Here is a 25,367-nt window from a genome sequence, read left to right on the forward strand (position 1 = left end):
CTTGTTTGCCACGTACAAGACAGGCAGGGACTGTTCGCCTTTAAAGCACCTCGGAGCTTTCGAATTGTCGATGACGAGCATCGGCAGTTCTGTCCCCGACATATTGCTGCCGACCAAAACAGTAACTCGTTCCTTACTGTGTTTTCCACCATGGCAAGGGTCGCCAGTAAAGGCAAGAAAGAGTCTTCTCTGGCATACGCATAAAAATAAGTCCGGTCTCGTCGCAATTGAAAATGTTGTCCGGCAAGTACTCCCGCAAGAGTGACTGCAGCTTTTCACAGCTGTAGTCCGCAACGACGCTCAAGTCAACAGCTGCACTTTCGCTGCAGTTTCTTAAAACTGAGATCGGCGCGCTTTTTGAAGTTTCTTAGCCAGCTGTCGCTGACCTCCCTCAATGTTCATCTGAAGCGCCATCCTCTCGGCTTTCTGTTTGAGGAGGGCACCGGAGACGGGAACCTTGCTGGCCACTGTTGACTTCAGCCATACAAGGAGGGCCTCCTCGAGCTTTGGATAGGTGCCTTGGCTTATATTTTTCTGACGACACCCAGTAGACTTTTCCGCCGCCACCAAAATCTTTGCTTGTTTTTTATGTAGTCCGAAAGAGTCTGTTTGAAAATGTCACTCTTTTGCAATGTCTGCCTGTGATCAGCCATCTTCGACGAGCTTGATGATTGCCGCTTTCTTTGCCATCGACATTGTGGCGTACTCACCTCGGTTCATCGGAACTCTCGAGGCCGACGACAACATAGGTTGCTTCTCCACTTTGAATCGGCACGCTTGGCTAAGCAGCATACATGGCCCAGTCGTCGGGAAGTTGTCACACCGAATTCGTTGAGTGCCTTCTCGCTGCAGGCAAAAATAAAAGTTCCAGAAACAGTGTCTTGAAGCACTGAAGCCGGTTCAATCAAATGCGATCCACAGTAGCGACAAAGTGGTTTTCGCTTCTCCGTAGCACGACCACAACTAGACCTACTCACTAAGCTAGTCAACACACGGCAAGCACAAACAGGTAGTCAAAGGAAGAAAGGAAAAAAAAGCATCGCGTTACGGCAGTGACGCTGGTGACCCAGGTATGTCCTGGGGCTGGGAAAAAGTCTGAAAAATCAAGCATGTCGGAAAAATTAGGCGTCCAAAAATCGCTTGTCAACTGTACTTTGTTCACATCACAGATCACTTTCAAGATACGTCGGCCGCGCTGTAGGCAGCAGCCACTGGAGTAGAACGTCCCTCGCGCGCGGCATATTGAGGCGCACTCGTCGGCTCACTTTCGCAAGTTTATCAGCCCGTGTCGACACGGCAAAAGTACATTTTATACGCCCAATTTTGAAAAAAATTGCTGCTCATTTCTTCTGCTGTAGCCGATAGTCCTTTGTAGTGCGGTCCGTTAAAAGAACTTCATTGCATTATTAAAATAGTTTTGAACAAACTAAGGCTCAAATATAGTCTGTTATATCCGAAAGTCTATTGTCTATTGTACGAGGGTCTCTTGTAATGAGCATAGACTGTATTGTCACGTGGTAGTGACGGCGAAGAAAGCAGCAATACTGTGAATGGCAAAACTAGTGTTTTATTGGGTGAACCTGTGCCCTCAAAAACAGGCTACACTCAAAGCACAACGATAGCGGCAAACACAGTTGGCGATTGGCAAAAATCTGACCAGCAGGTCAAGCGCCTTTGCTATAATACATCAGTCATCGAAGGTTCCAGAGTAATCGCTGATGCCCGCGTGTCTTCCAGAAAGTTCTACACCATTTGCGTCGTGCATACATGAAATCGGATTACACAAGGTTACAGTTGATAGGAACCATCGATAACTTTCGGGAAACTTCCGATACATGCGGGCGCGTCCTGTGCTGTGCGATAACGTTTGTTAGGCAGTGTTCTAAATGATTACTGCTGAAGATACTGCTATCAGTTTTGCTGCATCAGACTCGTCAGTGGGCGACAGCGTGCTTGGCACAGTGCCAAATGCACGCTCGTCATGCAAAATCATGCGAAATTGAAGGTATCCCCGCAAGTCATCGTGCAAGAATACAACTTGCCTTTTCTGCCAAAACCGGTACTTCAGACTCCTGATTATTCGGCCTTTTCTGCGGTGCCTAACATGTCTAAATTACCCGTAAGCGGATACTACCCATGTCTAAATACCCGTAAGTGGTCACTGCCCCATTAGGGGTAGCACACTTGCGGGTGCATGGCACAGTGTTCAATATAGTATCAAATGTGGCGGTAAACGGCAGTTCGATGTATGCATAATACAGTGCCATACTTTTGCATGGTATATACAAGGGCCAACACTTTCAAGGGTGACAACACTCGTCCAATCGTGCTGTTTTCCATTATCGAATTACCTCTACTACACTTCCCTGCATGTGCATACGGTTGCCTGCAATGTGTGTGTGCGTGTGCGTGTGTTTGTGTGTGTGCATGTGTGTCCTGTCTGTTCCTTCGCTGGGCTCATATTCGGAAAACTTGCATACGGTTGCCTGCAATGTGCCTGCAATGCATTGTGGGGATGCGCGACCCTCGCGCCTCCCCTGATGTTTTTCCCGCATAGCGCGTCTCCTGTAGTGCGGCTTCGCCGCACACGCGGCGGTCCGAGTGGTACAGGCGCAGTGCGAGAGATGGCGCTAGTGTTGCGCACCGCGAGGTTACTTGGGCGCCGAAAGGAAGGCGCTTGCTCTCTTGGGTTCGAAACAGGAAGCGGGACGCTCGTGCTGCACGTGCGGCAGCAACGCTTCCCCGGCGGGTTGCCGAACAGCGCGGACATTCCGTGCACGCGGCGACCGATGCATCTGCGAGACCGCCTCGCGTGGCCGCCTTCGAACGCGCCACGATTCGCGTGACCATACACGCGAACGACCAGGCGTTGGGATCCAGCATGGAGCGAACATATTCGCTCACGAGGACGCGGTGAGTCGGACTTCTAGATTTGTCGCGCGCCCATCGGCATGTTTTGTGGATAGCAACTCGGCTAGCAGGCATTGATGTATGAAAGGTGCAATAAATGCCCTTGTGATTGTTTGCACTACTGTGTTGTCGTTCCTTTGTCCCAAGAGTACGGTGTGAGAATCCCCAAATCAGACCCCACAGCATGTACCAAATATTCGTCTTCATCCCCCTAGCAACATGACAAAAGTCAACCAGGCTGCAATAGCCAAATGATCGCGGGTCTCTTCACAGCAGCGATTTGTACACAGCTTACCTCACATAATTGCCACTCTTGCTGGTGCAGACATTGAAAATGGAGTTTGCAAAGCTGCCTGAAGAAGTCGCCCGAGAAATGGGCATAACAGAAAAATGAACATAGTGGACACATGGAATGCGCACAGCAAACCATAATGCATTCCTCCATGCAGCAATGACTGCAGAAGTGAACTTTACAGCCTAGCAGCTTGGCCTGGCTTGTCTTGCACTCTGGACACTTGCAATGAGTACTGGATTTACTAGGTTTCACTAGTTTCGGTTTTGAGGAAGTGATGGCAACATGGCTGATGACCGTGCTGACAGCGTATGAAATAGACTATTCTGCTCACCTGAGTGGTCAAATTGTTATGCACTCGTCCACTTGGAGTCCGAATTATCTGTGTTCTATGAGGTGCCTGAAATATAGGTAATTTGGTCTATGTGGCAGTTGCAGTGCCAAGTAGCTGTCTGAATAATCAAGCGTGTTCAAATTATCAGTTGGCAACTATTCAAAATTTTGCAGCAAGTCCTTTGGAGCTTGCATTGTTATGATTACATTTGTCTTGCTTTCTTCATTATTCAAAATATGTTAAAAATGTCAGTGGAATTCCACCTGTATTCAGCTGCACTGTTATGGAGCATCTGTAGGCATAATTTCAGCACATCTTTGAGCTGCTTGTTCTTGCAGGTCATCTTTATTACCGTTGTCTCTCATTTCAGGATGGTTTCAGCCGAGGACTCTCCTTTGGAAAGGATGATTTTCTTCTTGAGCAATTGGACCCATTGGGAAGCAAGCCACTTGCCTGAATTGATGAGTGTGAAAATTGAGTCAGCGATGTTATAGTGCCCCCATTCTTCTTTCTTTCTTATTTGAGCTGTTTTAAGCTGAATATTGAGTTCAAGGGGTTTTCTTTTTCCATGTAATTCTGTCATTTCTTGTACTAGTAGAGCATGACATGGTGAAAGGAAGCCCTGTGTTCGGAGAGTGGACCAAGCATATCTGCCCAAGTGCACTTTTGTTTAATTGTTTTAGACATGTTTGTTCTAAGAGGCCCACATAATCTCTGCAAGTTTGCACATGCTGCTGCTGCTTTACGACATTTTCATTCCACAATTCCAGAGAACTTGGTTTCAGCAGAACCAAACCACTTTATTTCTCAAAGGAATTGTCAGCTGTGGTCGGTGCTTTATTACTACTTTTGCACTTGTGTTAAAGGTCACTAAGGAGACAGTGTATAGGTGCACATGTGGTTTTTGTTACTATATGAAAAGGCTAGTCTCGTAAGACAGAAGCCATTGCTTTTTTCTTTTTTTTTCCCAACACCTGCCAATCTTTATATGTGAAGGTGTTTTATTTTTCACTTGTTCTGGATGTTGTTTGAGTGTGCTGCGATAGAGGCTAGGCAGTTGGATGTCTAACCAACTCTGAATATAGATAAGTATTTTAGCTTTGTTGGCCTTGTCCAACACTGGTTCCACCACGTGAACAGAGCCAGGCATTAGAGCTGTGATTCCTTTCCTCTTCCATTTTTGCTTTTACATTTTGCATCGCTTTCTTTACTTCCTCTCAAACAAGGTTTAGACAGATGACATATCTAGGTATACATCTGTTAGGGTTTACCACCACTGTACATGCAACCACTCTTTCATCCATTTTGAAATGTCTTAACAGACGTCATGCCTGAACTGAATGTAGCTAGGTCTTCTAATAACTTCCTACCAGAATGGATATACATCTCCAAAAAGACTTAGAGGGGGGGGGGGGGGAGTAGCTGCATATATGCCATTGTGAGGGGGGGCTGTAACCTGTTAATAGCAATAATGCTGATATGTTATATTAAATCATGCCTACTCATCTCATCATTTGGATCACAAGAGCATCATGTGTCTGAACAGCTGATTTCTGCATACTTTGACTGAACTTCTATATGTATAGCCAAATGGTTGGCAGTGGATAGCTTGAGGAATAGCAAACGCAAGTGACTTGCAAATAAAGAAACATTTGTGTATGCAAGTAACTATGTTCTTGCTTACATGCAGAACTGGCTTGGCTTCGGCCTTCTGTACACACGGCCAGTAGTGTGTAACTTTAGGTTAGCTCTTTTGAAGACTTCCTACTGACTGACTACACTTCAGACCTCCACTTGGGTTTCTGCTCTTTCTTAGCTAAATACTGTGACTTGCATATTTATTTTGACAGCACTAAAATTGGAGGGGGGTGGGGTGTGGCAGAAGGTTATTCTTGGGTTTTTTAGTGATGAAATCTCGCAGGAGGTAGTTTCTTGAAACACATCGCATGTTTCATTTAGCATAGCTATTTCTCAACACTTGCATGATACAGAACAAAGAAATGAAACAAAGAAAAGAACAAAGTAGCACACATAAGCAAAGATCATGCACTGCACTGGCACAGCCATAATGCTTTTTTGAGTATTTTTTCTTGCTGCTTTTTTGCCTCTATTTAGAGGCAAGTGGGCTATGGTATTAATATGGTATGGTAGTAATAAATATTAAAGGAAGTAGTCGTATTTTAAAAAACGCTTGTTCTCTTTTGAAATTTTTGCCCATTTGAAACATGGCAATGATATACTGTATCGGCTGTGATCTATACCGCAGTGTAATGCCAGCAGTAACAAAATGTGAAGCTCAGAAATTGTAAGCATCTTGTTTCACAAACACGTGGTTAAAAGCTGCATAGTCGGAATGAACTTGTTTTTGGACAGTGCTAATTTAATCCATGTAAGACAACTAAGGTGAAGTATTTTACCTCTAATAAACTAAGGCAATGTATGATCAACCCATCTGAAAGTACAAGTTCCATGTTTCTGTAGCTCATTTAATGCATGGAGGTTATGTTCTGAAGTAGAACACAACACAGGCATTACTGCAAATGGGTCTGTGTAAGAGAATAACATAACAAACTTTTAAACCATAGGGCAGGTAATATTCATGCGAGGCATATTTTGAGTTTGAGCAGTAACAAACCAGAAGTAAACACAAATTGTATAAAACTAATATGCTGGTCACAGTATTCATCTGCAGATTAATGTAAGGATTGACTGACATGAAGTGTGCCAAGTCGTAAAGCATATTTTAATAGATGCCAAGTTAGAGTTGGGGAATCTATTAAAACTTGTTATCGGTGTTTCTTAAAGTGATGTGCGAGTGTTTTTCCTAAATGATAGCTGCTCTCTACATACTATGCAATTTTATGGCAACAGTGCAGTGATGGTTGTATGTTGAAGAAATGACAACTTCCAGCTCTCATTCTGCCTTTTCTGGAAATTTGCACCAGTGCTTAACAGTGTGCTTCATCATTTGGTTTCATTTGACTTCTCTTACTTTGCAGAGTGTAATAGAAGAGCCTTGCATTGAATTGTACTGAATTTCCAAGTCTCTGCTTACATCTAAACTGACAGTTGCTGCAAACAGTTGTCATAAAGAACGTAAGCAGGCTTCATGTAACTTTACACCCAGAAAAAAGCACCACATAAAAATTCTGGTTCAAAGAAGTGTATGTGACATTGTTTGTTGACAATAAAGCTGTTCTTTTTTTTTCTTTCATTTCTAAATGGCGTCGGATTAATATTCAAATAGGTACAGCAGTTATTGCATGCAGAATATTCTCCATGGCATCTGCAAGTGCCCCTGTGCCCTACTAAATACAGTTTGGATTTCATTTGATTCAGGCATTATCGACAAAAATTGAAAAGCTGACATTCAGCTTAATGGCACTGTTAATTTAACATCGCCCCAATTTGTCCAGGTTTGGAGATGGACGCTTCATACTATTGTAGTTTGTACCATGCATAAATTCCTACATCCGTGGATGCCACGTACCCCTGTTGCATAAACCTGTTGTCTGGTCTACCCATTTGTATAGCACCTACTCAATTATTTGTTTATGGAGGAACCTTAGTGTCATTGCACTTCAGTCATGTTCCAGGATCACTAATTGAAAGATCACTTCAATGACCAAATCAAAACACAAACTTCTTGATGTGTAGGATTCCATATGGAACCGGTACAGAAGGGTTCTTTATGAAAACAGAACCGTTGAAGTTTTTTTCTTGAGCAGTGACCCAATCTTTTAGTCGTACTTTTTCTGCCTGATAAGAGTTTTCTCATCAAATACTAGTGTTCATCAGATAATGTCACTACTTCCAGAGGAATAATGTTAAGGGAAACTGAACAGCAATATCTGTTCACACAAAGTACTGTGTATGGGTACCTGGATGTACGCCCGTCCCAGGGTCAATGTTATTCTGTGGAAAGACTACCTTCATGATTTGGCTGCAATGAAGACCGCTTCAATAACACCTGTATTCCATTGTGTTAGAGTAGACAGTCAAGGGGTGGCTATGACATCCGTTTGCTTGAGTTGCAGTGGATTGTGGAGGAGCATTCTAAAAAATGGTAGCGAGTCTGCCATGCAGATGTTACCATTAAATCGACATTGAAGACGCACTAAATCATTCTAAACTGATTATTTCAGAACTCTTTCCCAATTTGCATTAATTTTGCCATGATAGGTTTATTATTAGAAGAGAATCTGTTCAAGTTCAGTACATTTATTTTTGCACCCAAACCCCTCCACTGGTACGACTGATGTGTTTCGAAGTTTTAAAAAAAATTATTGTAGATCATAATTTGCTACAAGTTCTTAAAGCTTGCGAAGTGCTTGGCTCTTGCAGAATACAATTGTGGTCTCACTTTACTTACTATAAACTAAGGCCTGAGCAGATGCTGTTATAATCCATGATGTCACAGTAGGTGGTGCAAGAACTTCATGGCAGCATTGCCACCTGCCTTACGTTTTTGTCTTTTCTGGCTTATCAATATAATTCTCGCAGTAAGAGTTTTCTTTTTGTGAGCATTATACAGAATTTTATTGTCGCAGCTCGAATAATTTTTCTTTAATGTCCCTTTAATATTGCATTTATACCGAAATGTAGCCAGGTAATAGCAGCACCAGTGATACCATCTAGTAAGGTTGTGCTCAACCTTAAATGAAATTTCTTAATGAAGTCAGCAACTGCATTCTATTAACTGCTGCCATGAAGTATTCAGCAGCCATAATTCTGCTGCCAAGAACACCTTCCTGTTCACGCACAACATAGTACATTCATGTTCAGAACGGCATTGCTGCACCACCAGAATGGCCCAGAGTTCTGGGTTGTATCTGGGATTGTTTCAACAGTTGGCACACACCTGAAGGGTTAAATGACACATCGGCTAACGTGGCCACTTTGATGGAGCTTACTTGGGTTCACTGAATACCAGGACCAGACGACCACTCCAAACCGGGAGTCAACACTATCAGTGTTACACCCCAACTCCTGTTTTCTGTCACCTTTCGCCATTACACCAACACCGTCAGTGTACCTTTGGATGGAGGGGGCCGTAATTCAATGTTTTTCTCTCTTTCACATGTTTACAGAATACCGGGGCACCTCTACAGGTCTGCAAGTTGTGCAACTGTAGTTTATTTTTCTGCAAGCTTTCTGCACTTGCTCCCGCTTGCTCAGTTGCCTCATATACTGCTACTCGGGGAGGATTGATGTGGCAGCATGCGAGCCGATGCGACTAAAAATTTAGCAGTGTCCTGCTCCTATGTGACGACATACTATATCCCAAAGTTACAACACAGTATTCTCTTGAGAAACGAATCCAAAACTGGTTGTAGAAAAGGTATTAAGTTCGCTCTCTGGCTTGTCCCTATATTTTCTAGGGTTTAGAGGTGAAGGACCTCCATTTGCGGCAATCAAATGAATAGTGGAATATGAATGGTTGAAATGCTGGAAGAGGGGTTTGTTTCTGCATAACAGAATTATGTTTTCTTGTATATTCAAATTACAATCCTAAGCTATCATATCTGTAGTTCATAAGTCGTACCTTACTATTTTTCTGACGCATTTTACTTTGCGAAATTCAATTAGCTCGGCAACGCCTAAGTGCCACACGGAGGGCCTATGTGGTTCGGAATGATTTCTTGCTCACAAGACTGCCGGACGCTGACACCGGGTTTTTTGCGACATGGGGTCCTTAATGCTATTGTGTTAAAATATGTCGGTAGACTTTTAAGGTAGCAGGATGACCCAGACGTGGATGTTATGTGCTTATTTCGAAGATTGTTCTTCCGTTTTTCTCCACGCATTCTGTGCTGCCAGCTCAGCTACGGACAAGCTGGGCAAACAATTTTCTCCCCCATAGTACCTAGGCGAAGACTCATCTCGAGGACCGAAAGTCGCCACATTTCTCACAGAACCACTGATCCTTACGCATGCGCAGAAAGAGTGGTTAAATCCAATTATGATGTGCTCATGTTCTTTCTGGAGTGTGTTTGTAATGAGCAGCTGATTGCTAGTGTTCTTGAGTGCTTGTGGCATGCATGACTCGTGCAAACAGGACTTGACAATTGTCATCGAGAGTAATTTTATTTTGCTGACTTGGAAAGATATCCACGTAAAAATGGTGAATTCCATTCTGGAATAGTTGCAGAACATTTTGCTAGTGTGAGCTGGCCGGCACTGGTTTAACTAGGACAGCATAAATCAAACATTCAAATATGTCAAACTGAATCTAGTGTGCACATTAATTCTGCACAAATATACCGAGTTAGCTGTTTGCCCTCGAGATATGTTATGACAGAGGCTTGGAGATCAAGTTTGCTCCTGAAGGGTCGGCTACTGCAGTGTCCACGAATGTAATCGGTAAACCAAGGTAAGCCTAATACTTCGAGCACTGATGTGTACAAACGAATCTAGGACATTTGTGTCTTATCTCGCACCGCCATAGCATTACTTGCTTAAGGTCAGATGCAGCATATTGGTCGCTAATCACAGTGACATAATTATTCATTAGCGAACTCCACCACCATCGAGTAGTTGCGCAATGCACGCTGGGACGCAGGTCCGAGGGGGACCTGTTTAGGACTTGCGGAGCTGCTGTGTGTGTCAGCAGGGATTTCTGGCAAGTAGGACGTCGGTCAGGTCGAAGTACTGTGGTGGACTGTTTGCGCCCACTTTTAGCAGCAGCGTCAACTGAAATGAACAATCGCTTGTTTCAATACACCTGCAGACTGCTGACACCATGTACAAAGACATGGCGATGCATAAGACAAAAGCGAAGCAAAAACCAGCATGACGTCATGGGTATGCATATAAAATGTGCTGTTCAACTGCCTGTTGTAGATGCACGTTGTAAACTAATGATAAATGAAAGTTAGTTGTGGCCCCATGTTTCTAAGCAATTCAGGTATGCAAGCCGCTTGCGTCCCCTAGACTAAAATTCTCTCTTGTTATTCCTGCGCATGAACATGCAGAGGCTATGGGCACTGAGTCGCGTCATTTACCGATAGTCATTTTCGGGAAAAATGTGCCTTTGCCGCGTAAGCATGTTTGTGGCCGGAAGTCTAATGGCAGCCAGCGTCAACACACCAGAACAAGCAAGACTTTAGAGACTTTACACTCTCAAAACGGTTGCACCCTTTGGGGTGTATATTTGTCCCACAACAACAATCGTAATCTGCCTTGCTTGCGTTTCCTTTCTTGAAAACTCGGCGCTCGCTACTTTCCTGTCGAGAATGCTGCGTCACACTGATAACGCGCATGCCGTTCGCGACTGGGAAGTACCGGGCTAGCAGCGTTAAAGAAAGGAAACGCGGGCAAGACAGATGACGATTATTGTTGTGGGACAAGATAAGCCCGAAAGGGTGTAAATTTTGCTAAGAGTGTAGCTTGTACGCTATTCCGGTAAATGGGAGCGGTTTGGGCGGATTACCGGATGGTCGGGGCGTAAACTTGAGCGGTGAAGCCGCCTGGTGTTGTAGAGCTCAACTAGACAAACGCATAGCTAAAGCTGCAGTAACTCACCATATCTTGCTTCGCCACTCGTGCAAATTTTTGGCAGCGGCGTAACTGTGAACACGATTACGCCACTGTCGAAAATTTACCCCAGCAGCTAAGCAGAATACAGTAATTAGCTCTGTGTTTGTGTGGTTGAGCTTTGCGCCACCGATCGGGCCGCTCACCTTGACGCCCCCGCTAAACCGGAAAACCGCCCGCGCTTGCCCGAATACCGGACACGCTAAAGGTCCCTTTTATCACAGCGCTAACGCTAGCGACGCATATTCGCTCTTTTAATAGTTTGATTAGTTAGCGGATGATTAGTTAGATATCATAGGCCTTAGTGAGATTACAAGAACTGTTAAATAACGGACATGTCCTCAGCTATGGGCTCCCTGCAATGGCCAGGTGGCGCAGCAATCGGCTCAGCCGTCAGCGCCACCGTGTCAGTTGCGCGAAACACCGGGGGCGGCCACTGCTGCGGGGGCATGCTTTTGCGGCGCTCTTTCGAAACATATCGGACGTTCTAAATTGCGGTTTTAAGGCAATCGAAAACATCGAGGCCCATTTTTGACCACCGATGCTTTAGAAAGGACGTCGAGTTTACCACTACCATGTATATCGTGTCAAAAAAGTAAGCAGCTCAAACATTACAGCGAGGTGCTTAAATTGTGATGTTTTAGGTGTCAAAACCACGATCTGATTAGGAGGCACGCCGTAGTGGGGGACTACGGATTAATTTGCATCACCTGGGGTTCTTTAACGTGGACCTAAATCTAATTACACGGGTGTTCGTGTATTTTAACCCCATCGAAGTTCGGCCGCCGTGGCCGGGATTTGATACCGCGACCTAGTGGCTAGCAGCCCAACACCATAGGCCACTAAGCAACCACCGCAGGTCGCGAAGTATTTGTCACAACAAAGCAAGCATGCTTATGACGTCGAGCTCAAAGTGAATTCACAAATTGTTATTTTATGCCACTTTAGCGAGCAAATACGGCAGTGGACGTCTTTCAACGGTCATTTGTCGCTTCATTACTTGGAGCGTGCCTTGCACCTAACATTGTAGAGGTCTTGGCGAATTGGCAGTTATTCCTTAAAATGCAAGTTATTCCTTAAAATGAAAAAAAAAGACTATAGGGTATTTGATAACAGAATATCTGCCAAACCTACTGCAATAAACATTTCATGCAAATATATAATGGGGAAATTAAGTAAAAAAAAATGTGCATGAACAATCGACGATAATTGTCAATGTAAACGTGTAGCTGAACGTTTCTTGAAAAATATTGCTTCTTTTTTACAAGGACTGACAACCAACTTTCACGATACCTTTTTTTTTTTATTGCCATGGAAAGCTTGCCAGTCAGAGTGTCTAACCCTTAAGTAGTAACGCGGAAAACGCCGTGAAGATTTTTGATCATGATTTTTCGATCTGCAGTGAGGATGTAGTCGTTCACTGGAATCATGCTGAAAACGGTGACAGGTGAGCGCGATAGGGATTATACGCCGGTATTAGTGGGAGGCAGGCGACAAGTGCCACCGTAACTGTGAGAAAGTATTATTTTGTTTATCAAGTCGATCTTCCCGCGATTCACGTTTTCCGAAGTGTTAAAGTATTTCTGCGATAATAGCTACGCGTTTTCGTGGTTTTCTGTCCAACTGCTTTGGTATTTAACCATTCAAAACGAAACCAATCGGGTCGAGAACGAAACGGTGCTTTTCACGTGATGCGCAATTCAGGGTGTTGCCGTTGCCATGCTTGCGCTTTTGATTTCCGAAATGTAAAATGAAGCGCAAGTGCCTAATAATATAGCAACTGAAATTTTAAGCAATAATTATGTTGTACGTAATAACAGCCGACTGACGTCGTCTGACGTACAGTAATCTCATAGGCTACATCCGAAGTACCAAGGTTTCGCCGCCAGGCCTCGCAACTTACTAATTTTTGAGACTTTCCCAATTTAAAATTGTAATTCCTGCTTAAATCGCGAACAGCGTGCTGGATTCTATCACTATAAATCACGGTCATTTCATTTCAATCAATATCTCACAGCTCATTCTGGCCAGTTGTCAATCCCTTCGAGGAGGGATGCGCATGAAGGCGTATATTTGTAGTGGTAGTAATTGATTGTTTGACTATAAATGGATAAATAAATTGGAAGGGAAGGAAAATTGCTGCTAGGAAAACACGTTGTTGGGCTAGTTGGTGCATTGTATTAAGAAAAAACCAACCAAAAAAAGACGCACGCAGGAAAGATACAAGAAGACAGGAAAGAGGCGCCTTCCTGTCCTGTATGTTTCCTGTGGGCCTATTTTTTTTTGCTGTTTTTTTTTCAAACAATAAAATTGCTGCTGAGTAACTGTAACTGTCTAGCGTAGTCTGTTGACACCAGCAACTGTGTGGGGAGGGTGGGGAATATAAGGACAGGGAGACAGGTATATTTGTTGTAGAAAGGATTTTTTTTTTTCATTGCGCAATTTCCCCTGAAAACAACTGTTATTCATCATATCATGTCGCGGTAGTATATGGGTGGTTATACATATCGGCCAATCATATATGTCTTGTGGTGAGGTCACCGTTGCGATTTCCGGCTGCGGCGGCCGCATATCATCATCATCAGCAGCCTGGTCACGCCCACTGCAGGGCAAAGGCCTCTCCCATATTTCTCCAACAACCCCGGTCATGTACTAATTGTGGCCATGCGGTCCCTGCAAACTTCTCAATCTCATCCGCCCACCTAACTTTCTGCCGCCCCCTGCTACGCTTCCCTTCCCTTGGAATCCAGTCCGTAACCCTTAATGACCATCGGTTATCTTCCCTCCTCATTGCATGTCCTGCCCATGCCCATTTCTTTTTCTTGATTTCAACTAAGATGTCATTAACTCGCGTTTGTTCCCTCACCCAATCTGCTCTTTTCTTATCCCTTAACGTTACACCTATCATTCTTCTTTCCATAGCTCGTTGCGTCGTCCTCAATTTGAGTAGAACCCTTTTCGTAAGCCTCCAGGTTTCTGCCCCGTAGGTGAGTACTGGTAAGACACAGCTATTATACACTTTTCTCTTGAGGGATAATGGCAACCTGCTGTTCATGATCTGAGAATGCCTGCCAAACGCACCCCAGCCCATTCTTATTCTTCTGATTATTTCCGTCTCATGATCCGGATCCGCAGTTACTACCTGCCCTAAGTAGCAGGGGCGTAGCCAGGGGGGGGGGGGGCTTATGGGGCTTCAGCCCCCCCCCCCCCCCCCGAAATTTTTTTCGTGCTGTCATGTGCCGCCGACCAAAACAACTCCCGGCGCCGGTAATCATGCTCGATTTTGTCTAGAATTTCCTTAATTCACGCTCGAAAATACATTTTAGCGCGAACATTGCGAAATCGGGCTAGATTTCGCGGCAACGCCCATGCATCGGGAGTCACATATCGTAACGCAAGAAGCCCCACCGAGCACAAAATTTCAAGGGTGTTTTGATAGCGAGCGGGCTCGTCTCGGCATCTCGCGAGGCCGCGGAATCTACAGAGCGCTTGGATTTCAATTCTGAAACTTTGTGGTTATAAAGTTCTCATAACATTTTGATGCGAAAGGTGCACTGACATTTCCAAAGTCGTGCTTTAGATTTTCAATTCCAGAACTTTGTGGGTTTAATGCTGTTGTAAACATTTGACGCCAAAGGTGCATCGACTTTTCTAAAGTCGTAGATCGGGCCATACAACGAGACAAGCCAAATCAACATATTATCAGACAAGTTATTATCAGACGCAGCGAGGTCCGATGAGACAAAGCGTTTTGGTGGTTCATTTGTGCCGTCAGGTCACAGAAAAGAATATAAACATTTTTTTTTTCACCTGCGCCAAAGCATCCATGTCAAGACACCAAAGCCACCATTGTAACGAAGGTCTGACTTTTTTTTACCTAGACTTTTATTCGCGAGGATATATTGAGCCTCTTTCTCTTTTTTTTTTTTTTGTTCTCGCAACCCGCGGGCTGCCGATCCAGCCAGAGCGCATGCGTTTTTCTCGTGATGCATCGACAGCCGCGCGGCGCACTTGGATGCGCGTTTGTTTTTCTCTGGCCGACTGCATTTTCACCTGGCACAGTTTTGGACGCTTTCTGGCTAGCAGACGAGAAAGAGAAACAATGCATAGTCGCTCGCCGCCAGCACTGCGGGGACTCGACGGATTGCAACGCGTTCGCTTGAGCGCAACCTCTCCGAAAAATTTTGTCTCGCCCGTGTAGGATACCGAGCAGTATGCGTATGGTTTTCTGTGGACCAAGCGTCACACGCTTTCTTCGATATTCCTTCGGTAGCCACACTAGGTGCCCAAAGTAGGCATTCGATTGTAGCCAACATGTTTTCCTTGGCGTTATTCTATTTCGCCGCCCCCGCCCCACAAAAGAAAAAAAGAAGACTTTGTTGCGGCGCAGCGAATTGTCGCATGGTGAAAATTCGATTTTGTTCCTTCTTTTGCGGAAAGTAATGGGTCACGGGACGCTTCAGTTGCAAGATACTATTGTATTATTGCGATAGTAGCTCTATGAAGACTCCATGCGCATTCCTGCCGTTGCCCTCATGTTCCGTATAAATAAAGGCCAAGGGCGATAGCATCGTGACCGCGCGCCGCATGCTCTATGTGCGAGTGAAAGCGTGGGGGGGGGGGAAGGGGGGGAGCCGATGATGGTGGCTCAGTCTTGTGTGCGCAAGGGAGAAAAGCGGGGAGGAAGCGCGCCGCCTTCCGTCGAGCGCAATATATTTTGGGAGTGGAGGGAGGTGGGGTGCTGTGATCTGTGAATCTTTGGTTGCGCAACCTGTTTATTTGCCTTGTTTGACGCATTATATATAGTGACTTTTTCTTAGGAGCGTAGGTTTATTGGCGACTTATGCATATATTTAAATATCTTGTTGCGAGGTTTCGTGCATATGCGCAGTGAACTTTGTTTCCAGTGACAATTTTTTGCCCTGTATCAAGCTGTATCTTCGCATTTCTAATGTACGAAGGCGAGTCGAATGAAAGCGAGACAATCCGCCCCGCGCAATAATGGTTCGGTTCATTATTTTCGAGGCATGCGCGTAGAACATACGCATCTCATTTACAAGTGACATGCAGAGGTGAGGTTAAATGTTCTTTAATGCTCTCATACACTGGGTTGAACATGGTTGCGTGACATAATGCACACTCCAAAAGGTGAACAGCTTGGTGTCGTGATGTTTTTGACAAATGAAGATGTTTCCCAAAAAGAAATTATTCGCCGTATGGCTGCCGTATGCGTTGAACATTGCGTTTCATTGGCCACTGTGAAGCGTTGTAGCAAACTGTCCAAAGAAAGACATGAAAGTTACAAAGACGATTCATGGCCGGGCCAAAGCCACCGTGCAATCACCCCCAACACAATTAAAAAGGCCGTGGTTGCTCAGTGGCTATGGTGTTGGGCTGCTAAGCACGAGGTCGCGGGATTGAATCCCGGTCACGGCGGCTGCATCTCGATGGAGGCGAAATGCGAGAACACTCGTGTACTTAGATTTAAGTGCACGTCAAAGAACCCCAGATGAGGGTGACGACTTTTTGTCTGCAATTGTGACCGGGGATGACTCATGGTGCCGCAACTACTAGCCTGAAACACTACGGCAAAGCTTACAGTGGAAACATTTGAATTCACCACTCCCAAGGAAATCAAAGGCCGTCATTTCTGCCGGAAAATTGTTGACTTCTTTTTAGATCGTTAGGGGCCATTATTGATAGAATTTTCTAAACCTGGAGAGACTCTAAATCGTTTCAGATATTGTGAAAGATCGGATCGGCTGCGTGTCGCAATCAAGAACAAACGACGTGGGAAATTGAGCATTGGGAACATCTTCCTTCACGACATTGCCCATTCCCACGTCACTTCACTGATGTGGTTAATACAAAACTTGCAAAGTTCAAGTGGAAAACACTGCAACATCCCTCATGCAGCCCAGACCTGTTGCCTTACGTCGTCCACATTTGGTAAAATTTGGTAAAACTGCCCAAGGGAACCAGATTCGTGTCGGAAGATGACGTGTAGTCATTTACAGATTTTTGAGGCAGGAACCCAAGGAGTTTTATGAGACGGGAATTACAGATATATATATATATATATATATATATATATATATATATATATATATATATATATATATATATATATATATATATATATATATATATATATATATATATATATATGTAGTCGTATAATGAGAAGCCAACAAACACTGACACCAAGTACAACATAGGGGAAATTGCATGTGCTTAATAAATCAAATAAAGTAATGATAAATTAATGGAAGTTAAAGTGGATGAAAAAACAACTTGCCGCAGGTGGGAACCGAACCCACAACCTTCGCATGTCGCGTGCGATGCTCTACCAATTGAGCTACCGCGGCGGCGTTTCCCCATCCACACTCCCAGGGTTCTACTAGTACACATAAATACCCAAGAAAGTGGATGGGGAAACGCCGCCGCGGTAGCTCAATTGGTAGAGCATCGCACGCGACATGCGAAGGTTGTGGGTTCGGTTCCCACCTGCGGCAAGTTGTTTTTTCATCCACTTTAACTTCCATTAATTTATCATTACTTTATTTGATTTATTAAGCACATGCAATTTCCCCTATGTTGTACTTGGTGTCAGTGTTTGTTGGCTTCTCATTATACGACTAATAAATATCGGGTCCCTCGGTTAACCCCCTTTCTTCTCGTTTATATATATATATATATATATATATATATATATATATATATATATATATATATATATATATATATATATATATATATATATATATATATATATATATACACACAGAGTGATCCCTCGGCTATTTCTATGAGGAGGAGGCCGAGCTGCAAAGTGAGCCCCCCACGAACGAAATTTCTGGCTACGCCACTGCTAAGTAGATGTATTCCCTTACGACTTCCAGTGCCTCGCTGCCTATTGTAAATTGCTGTTCTCTTCCGAGACTGTTAAACATTACTTTAGTTTTCTGCAGATTAATTTTTAGACCCACTCTTCTGCTTTGCCTCTCGAGGTCAGTGAGCACGCATTGCAGTTGGTCCCCTGAGTTACTAAGCAAGGCAATATCATCAGCGAATCGCAAGTTACTAAGGTATTCTCCATTAACTTTTATCCCCATTTCTTCCCAATCCAGGTCTCTGAATACCTCCTGTAAACACGCTGTGAATAGCATTGGAGAGATCGTATCTCCCTGCCTGACGCCTTTCTTTATTGGGATTTTGTTGCTTTCTTTATGGAGGACTACGGTGGCTGTGGAGCCGCTATAGATATCTTTCAGTATTTTTACATACGGCTTGTCTACACCCTGATTCCGCAATCGTGGAGCCGCATATCGATGGGTGCCAAATGAAAAAACACTGGTGTACTTGCATTTAGGTGTACGTTTATAGGCAATACAAATTAATCTGGACCTACTTCCCGTTACGCCGTGATTAGCAATCGTATCGTGGTTATGAAGAATTTAATTTCATTTTTAATCTGCGTTGTTTCCAGTGGCGCGGAGCGCCGGCGTGGAAAGCTAATCCCCTCTCTCATCGCCGGAGCCTTCTCCTGTAGCATATACAGGAACACTACTCTCAATCTGCCGCCACAGAAGGAGAGAGAAGAAAGAGGGACGCAACCGAGGTTGCGGGATGGACGCGTCGTTTGCGTCAGCACCTTTGGATCGGCGGTGAAACTCCGACCAGCACAAAAACGAGCGAAAGATCCATAGAAACCTATTCGCTTTAAAAGAGTGCGCACAATAGCACAGGCCACAAGAACCGATGTTCATTGCCCGTGTGTTTATATAGGGTGCATAAGCGTTCCTTAGTTAATTACAGTGCTGTTTAAACAGCGCTAAGGAGTTAAGATGACCGAAAGAATGAAGGCGGCCGCTGTCGCACACTCTGAAAGGTCTTCGAGAGGCTGCAGTGCATAGTAGAGTATTGTGCTCATGATATGTACCGCACGTGGACGTCGACACGTGCGCCGCCTCGCTCACCTGCACCTGGATGGGCCGGGTGATGGTTATGCTGTACGGTGTCCAGTGCGAGTAGTGCCGGGTCAACGTGCTGCTCTTGATCACGTTCCGGTCGAGCACCGAGAGCCGCAGGTGCAGTTGGGAGGAGCCTCCCGCGCCGTCGCGGAAGGGGCCCTTGCGGAATCGGAAGCGTAGGCAGGTCGACGCCTCCGTGTCGTTATCCGGCACGGCCAACACTCGGTCCAGAGTCACCGCCGCTGATTCGTTCTGACCCACGGTCGTGGTCAGGTACCCACCGCCTGCAGTGGCACACACGTATGACGGCGTTTTTAGAATGTTCATCAGTTCAAAAAAAAAAAAAAGAATCGTTCGTTTCTCGCACATCGGAGCTGAGAAACTCAAGGGTTCGATTGGATCGCAAGTGTGGAGCAAGGAGAGACGGAAAACAGAATGTGGATAACTGATTGTATGGCTATTTGGCCGGACTTATTGATCGGTTTTAAACATGCAAGCGAAACACAGAGACTATCTACGACAGTCGCTGTATACTGGAGGGCTCTGAGAAGAGGGGGTGTGTGGCAAAATCCGGAATAGCGAGGGGTTACATTTGCAGGAACACGCCGAGTGGCCATGACCTTGAAGATCACACAAGGGTGGCCGTCATCTCGTAAATGCACACAAAGGCTCGCAACTTGAAAAAGATAGACGAACTAGCCCGCGTGTGAGTTTTGACGCCGGCACCAGAGAAGTTCTCAATAGTATATGTATCGCAACGTCACCGGCTCCATGGCCAAAGAATAAATACGGCATTGACCATCGCAACGAGTTTGTTGATTGTTCAGATGACGTGCACGGTGTAAAAAATTCCACTTTCCTGTGGCCAACTCTGTCTAGGCCACAGGAAAGTTCGCCAACGTGCGGACGCTCATTTGGCCCGCCGTGAGCGTGAATGTCGACCATACTTCGATAACACCGCGGTGTTGAATCGCGACTCGGGCATACACGCACGACTGATAGCAGAGGTAATAATATTTGGGGTTTTACGTGCCAAAACCACTTTCTGATTATGAGGCACGCCGTAGTGGAGGACTCCGGAAATTTTGACCACCTGGGGTTCTTTAACGTGCACCTAAATCTAAGCACACGGGTGTTTTCGCATTTCGCCCCCATCGAAATGCGGCAGCCGTGGCCGGGATTCGATCCCGCGACCTCGTGCTCAGCAGCCCAACACCATAGCCACTGAGCAACCACGGCGGGTGATAGCAGAGGTCACCGAGGTGAAGGGGGATGACCTTGTAGCGGTTAGCGCGCTGTCCATTTCGCTGATAAGGAGCTATACGCATAATGTACGTTTCCTATAGAGTCTGCGCGTGCCGCTGGTACGTTATGACACATTACGATTTGCGTTCACACGTGAGGGCACAACCTCAGCCCTTGTCTTCTGTGTTCTTCCTGTCTTTTTGAAGGGGCAAAAGACGAATAAACTTTAGTTGAAACTTCAGTGGCGCTTGTCCTGCGCATTTGTTCATCTTTCGTCCCTCCTGCGATACCCGTAGTTATGAGTCTGTACCAACTAACCCGATCGCTGTGCTTGGGGAAAAATAAAAATTGTTAGTTTCCCAGACCGTTTTTTTTTTTCAGGGGGGCTGATTCGGTGGACATAGGAGCTTATCCTTGTTTAATTACTTTTTAATGTATTTTACATTGCTGGCGCTGAAGTATTCGTTATCACTGCATACTTATGATTCATACACACGACGTTTTTTTTTTATTTCACTGTTATTTCTGCGTACCCGCCGCGGTAGCTTAGTACGGTGTTGGACTTCTGAACAGGAGGTCGCGGAATTGAATGCCGGCCACGGCGGCCGCATTTCGATGAGGGCGAAATGCGAAAATACCCTTGTACCTAGATTTAGGTGCACGTTAAAAAACCCCAGGTGGTCAAAATTAATCCGGAGTCGCCAACTAAGGCGTGCCTTGTAATCAGATCGTAGTTTTGGCACGTAAAACCCCGTAATTAAAAAAAATTATTTCTGCGCGAAAGAGGCCGAGGGAACTGCAATCGCTCTCTAAACGAGTAAAAGAAAAGTGTTGCACGTAAATATTACGACAATGTTTTGTATATGTCCCTTAAATTAAATAATTACCTTATCCGGTTTTCACAATTTGTATCATATGGAATACTGCATAAGAAGCCCTTGCACTCTCATACCACAAACCCAAATGATCACACGGGATGTTTAATACAGCTGGCGAAGAGAATGAAACGTTTCGTTGCCGGGCATGAATAGCATGTTGGAATGGAAGTATACAGTGTGTTGGTGGTGGTGGTGGTTGTAGTGGTGATGTTGAAGCAGGCGGGGTTAGCCTGGCATGCATAGCCGGCAATTTAGACAGTGTGTTGTGCAAATGCATTCACTAAGCAAATGTTGTGCAAATGCATTCAAGAGCCGAATGGTTGTGAATCGGGAAACAGTCCCATCGACGGTAATTTGTCACGTAACCGGTATCAACGGTTATTTCAAGAGGGCTTGTTGCTGGGCAAGTTGGGCAAGTGTATGTCGTGTTCTCTGTGTGGTCTCCGTTAAAAAAAATAATTCATGGTTACTTCAAGATTGTTACTGCTTCGAACAAATCTATAACTAGACCCTCATCATTTAACGTGACAGTAAAGAAATGTAATAAAACATTTTAGGATGGTGACCTTCCTTCGCAAACTATATTTGCGTTTCGGCAATAAAATACTGATTGTTAGACGACAAAAAATGAAGGCCAAATTTCTGCCTGTAAAATTTTGCGCCCAGAACACAGCACCGACGAAGTCATTGTTTACTCATCATAATTGACGGTATTTGCAGGCGCCTGAGCTTTCTTTTCTTTTTTCTTTTTGTGAGGGGGAGGGCAGGTAATGAAAGAAACGTTTAGTGATGTCGCCAAGTGGACCTTATTTTCAAATGCAATGTAGTCATTCCTTTCTCGGGAAACGACTGACAAGCCCTTAGCAAATCACTTCAGACTTTATGAGATCACGGAAGCTAGGGCAGGAACTAAACGTGACGTGGCCACATGTGTACCTGCTTGCTTACTTTATATATGAAAGGCTACGCTGCATGGTAAGATCGTTCCATTTGTAATTTCATAATGCAGTCAAATCAGCCAATCTAGCTCAAAGTTTTTATTCTGTGCCCTTTGAAGGGGTGAACCCGAATCACGGCGTGTTGTCTTCGGTGGTGAGACTTTTGTTTAACCTATAACGCACAAATCCCAAATGTACCTAAAAACGTTTTGAAAGCTTTGAGGTGGCATGCGAGGTTTTATTGAACCCTAAGGTCACGTGTTTGACATCTACCGCCATGGCTCGAGTGGCGCTGACTAGCACTAGTGGGTCTAGGCTATGAATTTGAATTTTGAATTTGTTGCCGCTTGCGCGCACACGCCTTTAAATATAACGAGGAAAATGAAGTCAACTACATCGATACTACAGCGGACGCAGCAACGGATGTTGCCATGGATCCACAGGCATAATGTGGAGGCTATAATTTCGATTTTCGTCAGACGCAAAAGATTTATTCTTCCACGTTCGCTTCCATTTTCGTAATTAGAAGGGGGAAGTTTATCGGAAATAAGTTTCATCTACTAGTTCTACAGTTCGACAAGGCTGGCTTCTCCACAATAAGATAGCATATGTGGGGAAGCCTGCTTAAATAATTTATTTGGGTAATACATTGATGTACACTTACTTGTATGTGGCACTTGTAATTGAATAAATTACCACAGCATGCCGAACATCGTAAACAAAATAAATAAATAAATAAATAAATAAAACGTTATTAGTCAGGCATTTCTTTTACTGTTCGGGACATGATAGCCAATATTAATGGTAAAGGTCGGCGGATATGAACTTCTTTGAATACGAATGGAATACGAATAGTAAGTATAGAATATTGAATAGTCAAACGTAGATGCATATTTTTACAGCAGAAATATTTATTTCAGCATGAGTGAGTACCACGCTTGTGCTGACTAGTGAATAAAAGAAAGAAAAAGAAAAGAAAGGCAACTATCGGGGGCAAATGATTAGATTTAAACACAAGATCTGTAATCGGGATTAAAAAATTGTGCAAGAACAGCCTCTCAGCAACTTTAGAGCCTGGCTGCAAACAAGCTAACCAAGATGCAAAGGCTGTTGTATGAATATAGCTTTCAAAAACTCAGAATAAATGGTCGCCGAAAAATGATACGAAATTGTGGGGGGGGGGTAGGGGGGGTAGGGGGGGGGGGGGGAATTGGCATACTCAACTGTACGCGACGTCTACGTAATGCTAAACATTTAAGATTTGTGGAGAAGGGTTGCATTAATACTGAATATGTTGTGTAGCAAACTGTTATGTAGAGATTATATGCTGTAATGTTTTTTTTTATTTATAATAAATACGACAGAATGTTTGTAATGGCAAGATATACAATTGAAAGCAAATTAAAACCCAATGGCACATAGTCAGTGTCCCCAGGGACGCGTAACCAGTGGCCCCAGTGTGCACATGCCTTTATACTACACTGTCACCGGGATTGGCCCATAAAGCACCCTCCCGCCCGCTCGCAAGAAAGTGCCTGCACTTGGAGAATAGTAAGGCACTCGCAAAAGGACCCGTTGCAAGGATAACATCCCACGTTGTAGCTTGATTAAAGGATAAAAATGCTATTGTCTATAAATTGTCAAAAGTATCAAATGAGAGTCTATTAACGGAAATAACCGATTTTCCTGTAGGCTTCCACGGCGCAACCGAAAAAAACAACGTTAGCATTACTCGTTTTGTTTGGTAGTAGAAAATATCTGCAATTCTGCAAGTGCGTTCCCCCTCACACCACGTTTGTCTCACACAAGATGGCGAACGTTGCCACGGAAGTGGAAGCATAAGCGCACCAGCTGGTGCTGCTAACCTTGACACCATCCCTTTCTCACTACATCTTCGGTCATGAAACGGTTTTTCGGTTTCTCATTCGCTATCTTCTCTCCTTTTCTTAAAGTACCCGCTTCCCCAGTTGCGGTGATGAGCCATCCGCCATAGAATAACTTAAATTTCAGGTTAAGCTTATTTTTTCTTTAGATAAAACGAAGGGGAATCCACTAAAAACCAGTGCATTCAGTAGCTTGAAGTGAAAGCCCCCCTTGACATGAAAGCGATGGGCTATTTTTACCAACAAGTATTGTTATGTGCACAGACGTGTTTCCCGTACAATCGATTGGAATCAAGTTTTAAACAGAATTATTGTATAATTCGAATGGTACGCACAGTTTTCTCGCAGGCAAACAAAGTACCTTTGCAAACAATACCCACTCACTGTTGTACATCCATATATCAGTAGCAAACAGCGTCAAATATTCAAAATACGCCCTAATACATTGTAGGGGTTGGAGGACGGACTTCGGGATGAAAACCCAAAACTTGGGAGTATTTATTCTACATTATGTACAGAGAGGTGAGCGTCAACTAACAGACGTACAGTCATTACGGGCCGGCAGCAACTCGGACGCTGCGGCCCGCGGCAAGAAGTTCGAGAGAGGTGAATCAGGGAATCAGGGAATGTCCCAGCATGCTCAGGTCTCTCTGGAAGGCTTCTTATAAACCCTTCGAGCACTGGAAGTCACGTCATGTTTGACCAATGGGAGAGTCCGCTCCGATGACGCCATTTTCAGCCAATGGTAGGCGCCCGTGTCGCGGTGTCACACCTGGCGGCTCTCTGCGGTCTTGCCTCGCAGACTGGCAATGCACTTCTTCTAACGAGGAGAAGGGAAGGGGCGCTCATGCTCCATTGTACGAGGCCCCCTTCTAATCCCGGCGGCGTACGAACTTGTTGGCACGTGAACTTGTTGCCTTCAACTTGTTTGCTCGACCGCTCCTCTGGAATGTGCTTTCCTGCTTCTGCATTCCTCAATTAGCTGTGCTGCGTTTCGAAGTGGTTTGGGGAACTCGAAGTAATCGCAGGAAACAGCTCCATATCTAACAGCTCGTCCTCGCCCCGGTTGTTCTGAATGGCCGGTGAACTCAATTCGCTGGCCATGAGGAACGCTGAAAGAAGCTGCAGGGTACTGGGGTCGAGCCTCGTTTGACAACCCTCGGGATCCTGGGCCCTGGAGAACATACGTCAAACAAACCAAACAACACAGCGCTGCACCACGTGTAAGCGCAGGCTCTTCACCCCTGACTCGCCAGGCTATTACTGAGTCAAAATCAACCCTGATCTTTTAGTTCCCCAATTTTGACAAAGCAGTTCCAACCACCCTTCCAAACAGCTATCCATTTCTCCTCGATTGCCGACAAGACCAGAGTACTAT

General features: G+C 44.7%; 2 protein-coding genes across 5 annotated transcripts in view; one reads left to right on the forward strand and one right to left on the reverse strand.

Moving 5' to 3' along the window:
• LOC135913349 (PTB domain-containing engulfment adapter protein 1-like) overlaps window positions 1-6,750 on the forward strand; it is a 54,056-nt gene extending 47,306 nt beyond the window's left edge. For both annotated transcript variants that reach the window (XM_065445944.1, XM_065445945.1), the window contains one exon: window positions 3,907-6,750. In XM_065445944.1, the coding sequence (XP_065302016.1) occupies window positions 3,907-3,993 (87 nt within the window). In that variant the 3' untranslated portion in view covers window positions 3,994-6,750. The remainder of the gene's footprint in view (window positions 1-3,906) is intronic.
• Window positions 6,751-9,604: 2,854 nt separating this feature from the next.
• Window positions 9,605-25,367, reverse strand: part of LOC135913351 (CRISP/Allergen/PR-1-like) — a 74,993-nt gene continuing 59,230 nt past the window's right edge. For all 3 annotated transcript variants that reach the window (XM_065445948.1, XM_065445947.1, XM_070537173.1), the window contains exons 9-10: window positions 19,052-19,329; window positions 9,605-10,229 (exon numbers count right to left, since the gene is read on the reverse strand). In XM_065445948.1, coding sequence (XP_065302020.1) covers window positions 10,143-10,229; window positions 19,052-19,329 — 365 coding nt within the window. In that variant the 3' untranslated portion in view covers window positions 9,605-10,142. The remainder of the gene's footprint in view (window positions 10,230-19,051; window positions 19,330-25,367) is intronic.

The sequence above is a fragment of the Dermacentor albipictus genome, chromosome 4 (assembly GCF_038994185.2).
Source record: "Dermacentor albipictus isolate Rhodes 1998 colony chromosome 4, USDA_Dalb.pri_finalv2, whole genome shotgun sequence".
Taxonomy (NCBI): Eukaryota; Metazoa; Arthropoda; class Arachnida; order Ixodida; family Ixodidae; genus Dermacentor; species Dermacentor albipictus.